This window comes from Humulus lupulus, chromosome 3 (genome assembly GCF_963169125.1).
Source record: "Humulus lupulus chromosome 3, drHumLupu1.1, whole genome shotgun sequence".
NCBI classification, from domain to species: Eukaryota; Viridiplantae; Streptophyta; class Magnoliopsida; order Rosales; family Cannabaceae; genus Humulus; species Humulus lupulus.
In genome coordinates this window covers 6,813,297-6,823,220 of record NC_084795.1, presented here as the reverse complement: position 1 = coordinate 6,823,220, position 9,924 = coordinate 6,813,297, and the positions used below count along the sequence as shown (strand labels likewise).

At 35.4% G+C, this 9,924-nt stretch overlaps 1 protein-coding gene across 1 annotated transcript; it reads right to left on the bottom strand.

Moving 5' to 3' along the window:
• Window positions 1–6,809: 6,809 nt before the first annotated feature.
• LOC133820913 (LOB domain-containing protein 42-like) lies at window positions 6,810–8,012 on the bottom strand. The gene is made up of 2 exons (XM_062253479.1): window positions 7,661–8,012; window positions 6,810–7,565 (listed from the first exon to the last, which is right to left on the bottom strand). Exons 1-2 carry the CDS (start codon window positions 7,848–7,850, stop codon window positions 7,036–7,038), a joined length of 720 nt encoding a protein of 239 aa, XP_062109463.1. The 5' UTR covers window positions 7,851–8,012; the 3' UTR covers window positions 6,810–7,035.
• Window positions 8,013–9,924: the final 1,912 nt, after the last annotated feature.

Genomic DNA, 9,924 nt, shown 5'->3' with positions numbered 1-9,924 from the left:
TTACAATCCTGCCGACCTAAGCGGCAAAAATAGGGTAAACCCCCTAGTTCCTCTGAGAACTCATTGGCCGTGGTGGTCAAGCGGCCGCATATGTACACATCACCACATCAGCTCTCCACTCAAGGCTAGGTGAGCTTTTCTTTCCCTTTACCTGCACCACATAGCACCCATGAGCCAAAGCCCAGCAAGAAAACATAACACTTTATATAAACATTATCAAATGATTATCATTATAATCACACTGAGCATAAAGCTTTCAAACAAATGAGTGAACATCACATGATTCAAGTGGGAGAGTGGCTGCTAGGTAAGCCACTAGCCTCCAAGCGCTTATCTCAATCATCGACCCTTGGGGTCGGTCTGGCATTAATGCTCTTTGAGTCATTCAATGCTAATAGTCGATTAGATCTAATCTATGTTGGCTTGCGTGATCCACGCTAAGGCCGTTCTGACTAATGAGTCAGTACTATGTGACCAGTGTCCAGTATCACTGCCGAACCTGACTAATAAGTCACAGCTTCACAGCTGATACTAACACCTTTGCCAATTCTGACTGATGAGTCAGTGCAACGTGACCCGTGCCCAGTGCCACTGCCGAACCTGACTAATGAGTCACAACTTCACAGTTGATACTAGCACCTTTGCCAAACCTGACTAATAAGTCAGTACCACGCACAAGTGAGCAACATATGCTAAGCATTCTATATTCAATCCATGTCCATATTACACAACCAACATGCCTCACGAGTATCCATGCATGTCACACTTGGGGTGCAGTTTTCTTACCTCTGGTTTGAGCTAGAATGAATACAAGAACAACCCTGAGAACGATCAACCTTTTGGTCCTTTAGCGGTTTCCTGGTCATAACCAATTATGGGATTCCATCAATAAATTGAACAATAAAAGGTTCCCAAACCAAAACCAAACCTCCGGGACATCAAACACTACTCAACCGGGTAGTAGGTTCAACCCCGAGGCCTTAGGTTTGAATCCCCATGCTAAAAACACTATTCTGGCCAAAATTGCCTTGTTGGGCCGCGGCCCTCCCCAGCTGCGCCGCGGTGCGCCTCCAAACAGAGGCGGCCACCCTCCTGACAGGCACCTTGGGCCGTGGCTCACCTATGCCAGGCCGCAGCGCAATAAGCTAAAATGCCCAGAATTCAGCACGCACCAGCAAGCATCCTCCTGCGTTTTTCCTTAGAACCAGCCCTTCAAACCAACTTAAAACCTCTTCCAAACACCCATTTAAACCTCCAAACATCACCCATAACTCTCTCTCGTCATAACCCAAGTAAAACACCACAAAAACTCCCCTTGATTCCAACTATCCACTAGACAATTACAAGCTGAAAACCCAAGCTTAAAACAGAGTATAACCAGAAACTCTATGGATAAAACTCACCTCAAACCAGCTTTGAACCCTCTCCAATGGCTGAACCAAGTCTACAACCTCAACCTTTAAGTTCCCTAGCTTAATTCCACACCTTGAGCTCAAAACTCCAAAGAGGAAAAAGAGAAAGATGGAGTTACGGGAAGGATGAAGAAAACTCTGTTTTTGGTTATGTTTTTACAGCCATCTAAAACCATATATATCCAAATCCCAAATGACCAATATACCCCTAGGTCTTTTAAAGCTTCTAAAACCACTTCAAGGGTAATTTTGGCATTTCCACCTACACCGTTAATGATAATTAACGCTTCCCAATTCCCGCTAATCTCAATATTCTCTAACACCAATAATTCACATCCAGTTACCCTTTAATGCCCGATAACACTCTAATCCTTAAAACTCCCCGAGACTCACCCTGAGCCCCGAGCTTAAGCCTGTTATGACCAAACCGATAATTAACATTCCTTGATCGTCTCATGCCAAATGGCTCGAACAAACCCACATCATAATGTGGTCTCAAGATATATCACCAACATGCGTACAAATAATCAATTTACCCTCAACGGGCCAAATTACCATCACACCCCTGTAATTAGAAATATGGACTCACATGCATGAATTTCACATCATATCATAATATAATCAACATATACATGCATTTATCAATTAATAACATAATTAAGCAAGTATGGCCCTCCCGGCCTACTATTCACGCCGTTAAACACAACGGAGAATTCGGGGCATTACAACATGGTAGGTTTATGATAACTCATCTACGTCCCCTGTCTAATATCTGAGGTAGGGTAAATCATAACCATGAAACATAAGAAAACATAACATAACATACTATAACATAACTTATCATAACATATCAACATAACATATAAGCATATAAACTTATCCTATTTTCCTTACCAAAAATACCGGAATATGAGAACAAGATCGGGACTTTGGAACACTCCTAAAAACCATAATAGAGAGGTGAGTATACTAAAGAAAAGAGATGGAAAGAATAAACTACACCATCGAAACGATACTTACCAACGAAAACCTTAAGTTCGAAGAACTTATATGCCTAACCAAGAATAAAGAATACGAGTTACGATTTGAGTAGAAAAACTATAAGAATCAATACAGAAAGGAACTAGAATTAGGAATACCTTGAATGCTTCTATGACTGAACTATACCTCGAAACCGAAATACATTATAACCTTACTTCCCAAGTATTTATTAAGCTTATAATGATTAAGCTTATAACCCCAACCCAAGTGTTTATCACTCTATAGTCTCATTAGCACCTGGAAGGCTCTGATCAATGCTTGAAGAATGAATGAAAATGCTTGGTGCTAGGTCCTATTTATAGAATTATAGGAATAAAAATCTTCTTTTTGGCTTTGAATAAAAATAATGAATTTAATTGAAAATATTTGAATATCCTTCACCCAAAGGCTTAGGACTTGGTCAAATTGTTGAGAGATGTTTAAGGAGTCAAAGCTTGATTTTTAAAACAAAAATAATAAAAACAAATAGAATTCTAACTTCCAACTCCCTAAATCTCGTAACTCTAAACTCACCTGCAGTAAAATCAATATATCTGGAGCTATAAGACTCCGATATAGACTCTCTTTATACCATTAGAAAGCTAATTCAATTATCTACAACTTTCTAGAAATACTATTTTTCGAAATTCATAACATAACTAGGTCAAAAATAGGTCAGAAGTTACAGTACCCTAAAATTACGAAAAATCTATTTAATTATCTAAATAACAACCTATTCCACAAATAAATAAAATTGTGACAAATGTCATGCTCCTAACAGATTTTGGTGAAGACTAAGTCTTATATTTCCCTTATTTTATCATTAAAATAATAATTCTTTAATAATCATGCATATGACAAGTGTCATATTCCTATTGGCTCTATCTAAACCTTAGTAATAACCATGCTCATGACAAGTGTCATATTCTTATTAGCTCTATCTAAACCTTATGTTATAATAATTATTATATTAATAACCAGCAATATTAATCAAACCTTATGTTATAATTAATATTCTTAAACTATAGGTTAAACTTATAAAATCCATAACTATTGCTAGGAGTTTCCAACTAAGTCCCGGCTTGAACCAAAATCCACAGTCATAAACATACTACAACTACTACTAGCTATTACTACTACTACTACTATCTAACTAGCTAAGTAAAGTTCTTGGACTCTACAAACTATTAATCTATATATATTCCAATACCAATCTATATTTTTTTATTCTAATTATTAATATTATAAAATATATGATCAACTTACAAATATGTTGTTGACCGCGTTTTTGGCCAACGACGTGTAGACGTCAAAACGACAAAAAACCTTCAAGAGAAATATACGACACAGACAATTTTTATAGTGGTTCAGCCCCAATGTGTTGGTAATAGCATAGTCCACTTAGAGTTATGATTATAGATCTACACTCAAGATCAGATGAATCTGAGTCAACTGAGTTTCTTTAGTGTAGATGAAATGAATACAGTATTTCTCTCCAGATACAAATATTCTCTGAGAAAATTCGAATCCTCTTTATGATGCCATGAGCCTTGTATTTATAGGCTCAGGATCGTACAAATGAAGTCCCCCATAATCGGGATATTTTGTTATTCTCACTATATTTAATTAATAATAATATTAAAAATACAACAATACACTACTTTTGTGGGATAATCGGAGAGATTCCTGCTCAAGTATGACCGATTCTTGTTGATGCCGTTACTGGGATCTTTTGCGTAGCCCTGTTCTGTTTAGTCAGTCCACATCACACCCAGGAGGAAAACTGAAGGGCCAAAGCACTCCACTGGTCGGCCAAACACTTGACTGGTTGGCCAACACATGTCTGGTCGGCCTAACACTTGGCTGGTCGGACAAGCACCTGACTGGTCGGACAAGCACATGACTAGGCGGACAAGCACCTGACTGGGCGGACAAGCACATGACTGGGCGGACAAGCACATGATTGGTCGGTCATGACACTTGACTGGGTGGACAAGCACATGACTAGTCGGTCATGACACTTGACTGGTCAGTCAAAAATCTTTACCGGTCTACCAGATCACTCCTAAGTCAGATTACCTAGCCATTCCTTGCCACTTGTCACTTTTATTGCCACGTCATCGTTTTTAAATTTTGAGGATAACATGTGTCATATTTTATATTAAGTATATGTAATGTTGTGCTAAAATAAAAATTAAATATATTAAAAAATTAAATATGATAATATTGTAAATATAAATAATTTTTTTTAATAGGTATATAGATATATATATAATATATATAGAAAGAAAAAAAAAGATGATGGAATCTATAAATATATGTATAAAAAGAAAGAGAGAGATAATAATATAATATGTTTACATAATGAATAGTGTAACATAAATCTAACTAAACACTATAGACAAAAGTAAAAAAATTTAAAAGATAAAACTTCTATTGTATGACTTTTTTAGTACTCTTTAATTATAATTTAACTATATAGTAAATATAGCAACTCCAATGAGAGTGCTCCAAGAGCTCTCACAATAGCTCATGTAAAATACCTACAAAGCTAAAAATATAGCCAAGAGTACTAAAATTCTTCTATAGCAACTTCTCTATGATAGCTAAGCTACAATAACATAAACATTTAGCTACAAGAATACCTTTTCTTCAAACATATTTAATTATTTTTTGTTGTCATTTCCTCTTTATTTCTTTCTTTTTGAATCATCTTCTTTTATTTAAATAAATAAATAATTTTTAAATATTGTAAAGAGAAATTATAGAAAAATTGATATATGTTGTAATGAAAATTTTGAGTAAAGAAGTTGTTGGGATTGCTCTGAATACTAGGCAAACGATTTAACTCCCCTACCCCTTTCTTTTATAAAGCATTTTCTTTATTTTTTATTTGGTTAAAGTTGTAAGGAGTTCTTACACATACATGTCCTTTTATAAGAATATGAGTATAAGGTCTGGATCTACTCTCAATAAATGAGTCAATATTACGGTTTTGGTAGCCGATTTGTTATTAATTTTAAGGTTAAAATATTTGTCCTGCCAAAAGTTAGAATTATGATTGTAGTGTATTTATTGTATAATTATTATAAATGTACATTCATGTAATTGTTATCCAAATACTATAATAACTTTAATTTGTTTGAGTTAAGTTAAATTTCAGACTCACTGTCTTAATCAATGTTGATTCGACCATTTCATTTTGATAAATGAAGGCAAATAGCTTCATATATTCGTGCCAATTTTTTTTATAACAAATAAAGTGAATACTATTCTGGTCCATTGTGCGAAAATTATAAATGTTACCATAAGTTTTGTAAAATAATAATATAGATTCTGAATTTTGCAAAATATAACAAAATAACACATATGAGTTTGATTTTAGTCAAAATAATTTTAAATCTAATTTTTCTCTCTTTGCTCCTAAGCCACGTTCCCTGCTTTTCTAAATCTATTATATTCATAAGGATTCAATAATTAATCTTATATTTAAAATTATTTTGTCTAAAATCAAACTTATGTATTAATTTTGCAAAATTTATGATTGGAATTATCATTTTAAAAAAAATTCAATCTATAAATTTTGTACTACATAAGAACCAAAAGGGTATTTAATTTTAGATAAAAGGTATTTTATTTTTAAGAGTGTTGCTATTTGACACCTGCACTATATGAGGTGACACTCTCAGATTGATTAGCAATACTTTATAATACTTATTAAATTTAAATGTCTGGAATCCGATATTAGATTACACCAATAACGACATGTCACCTCTTTGTGGTATTGGGAACCAGTAAAGCGCTTAGTATTTTTTAATTTTTTATATTTGTTTTTATGTGCATCTTGTGTGGGCATGTATCATTACTCAATATTTATATTTTTAATTCTAAAACATACAAACAAATCATTTTTTTTCATTAAAAAAGAAATGATGTCACCTTGCCTCAATGTGTTAATCAGTTGCCAATTAAAATGAACTAATTTCCCAAGAACTCTATCAAAAAAAAAAAAATGAAAAAGAATGGTTGGATTTAAGGGACAGAATCGCAGTGTGAACAGTTCACATGGAGAAGTAAATGCAAGGAAAGTTGGAAGGAAGCTCGACAAAGTCGAAGTGATGCGCATGAACGCCACGTGTCCAAATTCACCTGTATTTTCCATGGCTCTGCGTCGGATGACCGCACTTTCACCTAACTCTCTGTTCCAAACACAAAAGAGTGCGTTTTTACCCTTTTTCGGAACAGAATCTCAACTATTCTTATTCAATTCAACCTAACCGCTGTAAATATACAAAAATAACTCACTCACTCCATTTCCATAAGATGTTCTCCAAAATGACAACCCTTTTCAATGTTTTCAAAACACATAAACTTAGCTAGGCAAATATATGTATATTCTGCAAATTACATTTGTGATAATGTCTTCCGATGTACCCAAAACCCCTCCGGTATAACACAATTTCCCATTTATATAGCTCAAATTTAAATGAAAAGAAAACTAAACAAAGGCAAAAGAAGAAAAGACCAAAACTATTATTATTAAGCTTGATCAACACTCTAGTCACCAAAATTACTATTATAACCTGCCTTGGTTTCAAGCCACTCAAGCTGCGAAACCGAGACTCAATTCCAATCGAACCTCGCCACGTTGATCCTTGTTCGGCTCTTTGGGCTCAACAGACTCAACAGAGAACATGCTTTCGACGTCTTCACCGGCGCTAGTGGACCCATTACCTAGCAGACGCGGCCACCAGTACTCGTGACCCGGGTTCAGAAACCGAGTCAAGTCACCCAAATTCGACCCCCCGCCAAGCAAGGTCTTTTGCCCGGTAGCGGTTCTCTTAAACCTGTTTCGGGGTTTGGGTTGGCTCATGTGCTTCGGGTTAGAGTCCGAAACGACGTCGTCCTTGGTGACATGGCGTATGTCCACGGCGCATGGGGACTTGAGATGAGCAAACTGCTTCGAGTCGAGCGCGTGCTCCTCGGTTTCGACCTTGATCGGCGCTCCTGCCAGAACGGCTTCGACGGCAGCTTGGCATTTGTCCCAGTCCCCTGTCCACAACAGTCCCACGGACCCGTTTATCGGGCTCACGATGCGTCCACATGCCTCGTACAACAGCGACTTGAACACAGCTTTTTAAACCCAAAAAAAGACAAAAACAGATTCACATTTTTGCAAACTAATAAGATAATCTGAACTGAGATGAAATAATGAAACGAACAATTACCTGGGCGGAGATATTGAGGACCGGCATTAATGAGGTTGAGAAGACCCGTACGGCCGTAGAATTTGGCGAGAAAGAGAGTGGCTTGGGCTTGAGAATCGGGGGATTTGATCCACTGAAGACAGGGCCTGATGGCACAGTCGTCGCTGCACCCTTTGCGCAAAACCCTGCAACCATTACAGCTTGTTCTCATGATGACGACGATGATTGAGAATTTGAGATGATCTCTCTCTCTCTCTCTGTTTCACCACAATAAACACAGAACACACTCTTAGAGAGAGAAGAACAAAGAAAATTATTATAACATACGGCGGCTGTACGGAGATTTAGAAAGGAGTGTTTCAGGGGCTTGTATTTAAAGGCAATGCTTTCGAGGTTAAAATGGGAAATTTAGAGCCACTGGTTTCTTTCTCCTGGGTTTTGTTTATGTTCCTTTATGGTAGAACCCCAACGCAGATTTTCCTTTTATTTTTATTTTTGTCATAGTAAAAAAAAAAATCCTTCGAATATCAGCAGATTGACTTGATATATTTTTTTTTCATTATGTTACACATCTAATAACCCTTCATGCAAGTGTAAATTACATTAAAGCCATTAGAACACTGTATTTGGAGTTTTGGACCCAAGCTATGCTGGGCCAAATAATCTGTGTACAACGTATTCGAGTGGCAATATTGTAAATTAGAGAGAGTAAAGGGGTAAAATATGTGCACGTGTCAGAAATTAAGACAGGATATATGGCAAGTGTGGAAGCCATGCAAAGGTAACTAAAAACCGAAAAACGACGCACGTGACACGTCCACGTCGTAAAATTATGGCAACAAAAAGGTGAATGGATGGGCACGTGACAAGCACGAGCTCCTCCGTACCTCACCGTCCAGGTTGCCGCGTATGCCAGAAAATTATGAACCGGAAACTACTCCCGGTCTTTGGGAGGGAGTCCTTGCATGTATGAAAACCACCATTGTCCGTACACTTTTTCACCATATTTTTTTTTGGCTTATTTATTTATTTATTTATCTTTTTTTTTTTCTATAATCTTGGGGACTGTGGGCGCCCTAAGCTATATGCGCCAGTGGTTTTGGTGATATTTAATGCAGGAATCAAGTTCAACCACAGTGAACTATTATTAATTAGTAACCTTCGTTTATGAGATTTTTCTTTCCTTATAAGTTTTCTACTATTGCTTCTTATTTGAGCGTTTTTTGCTTTGATGTAATTTTTCTTATTACATAAAGTAATGTCAACTCTGGTTTTTGTCTTTTTGTTGTTACATTAAAAAAAAAATGGGCCTGTTGGTACTGGTTATTTCAACCAATAAGTTCATATTTTTTTTCATGATCAAAATCATCGAAATATGACCTGGGCATTGTCTGGTTTTGTTATCATACGAATAGTTCTGTGATTTTTTTTTTAACTTCGCCTGGTGAAGGACTCTGTTTTGAGAGACCGAAACAGGGGCAACTGTTGTCTGTTCATGATGATGCTTAAGATTTTCACGTTCATTCCCAGGTTTTCTCTTTCACAAATTTATGTAATCGCATTGGTTGATTTTTCAATGAGAGCATCGATGATCTCTGATAGAGACACGTGTAAGATCCCAAAGCTAGAATCCTAATGAGAAGTGGCAAGAATATGTTATAATAAAGGCAGTTGGCTATGGACACGTACATGTATATGTTATGTAGGATCTTTTTTCTTTCTTCATTTCAAATGACCTTATCCTTACTATACATTTTATATTAAAAAAAAATTTGAATTGAAAAACATATGTCAATTAGTTACACGTTGGTTATTAGAGGTTTTTTTTTTCGGCTTCATTCTTGATCTATGTAAGAAAGTCTTGGCTTAGTAGTTTAAGACATAAAAATTTCTTAAGATTAAGGTTTATAAATATAATAATTATATTTATATTATGGTTTTAATTAAAAGTTTTATATTTTTAATGTGGTAGAGATTGTGTATATATGGTTAGGAGAAGTAAATGAGATATTTATCAATCATCGTTGTATTATAAGGGACACGTGGAAAACTAAGTTAGTATTGTCAAAATTAATTATACTTACTATTATATTATACTTATTTATATGATTTTATTTATAATTATAATACTTATGTATTTTTAATTTATTAGATATAAATATTGCATTTATTATATTTGTTTATTCAATTATTATATATAATTAGTTTTTATTTTTTCCACATATTCTAAGTTCATAAAAATGAATTAAATCGAGAAAAACAAATAGATTCTTTTCAAATCAAAC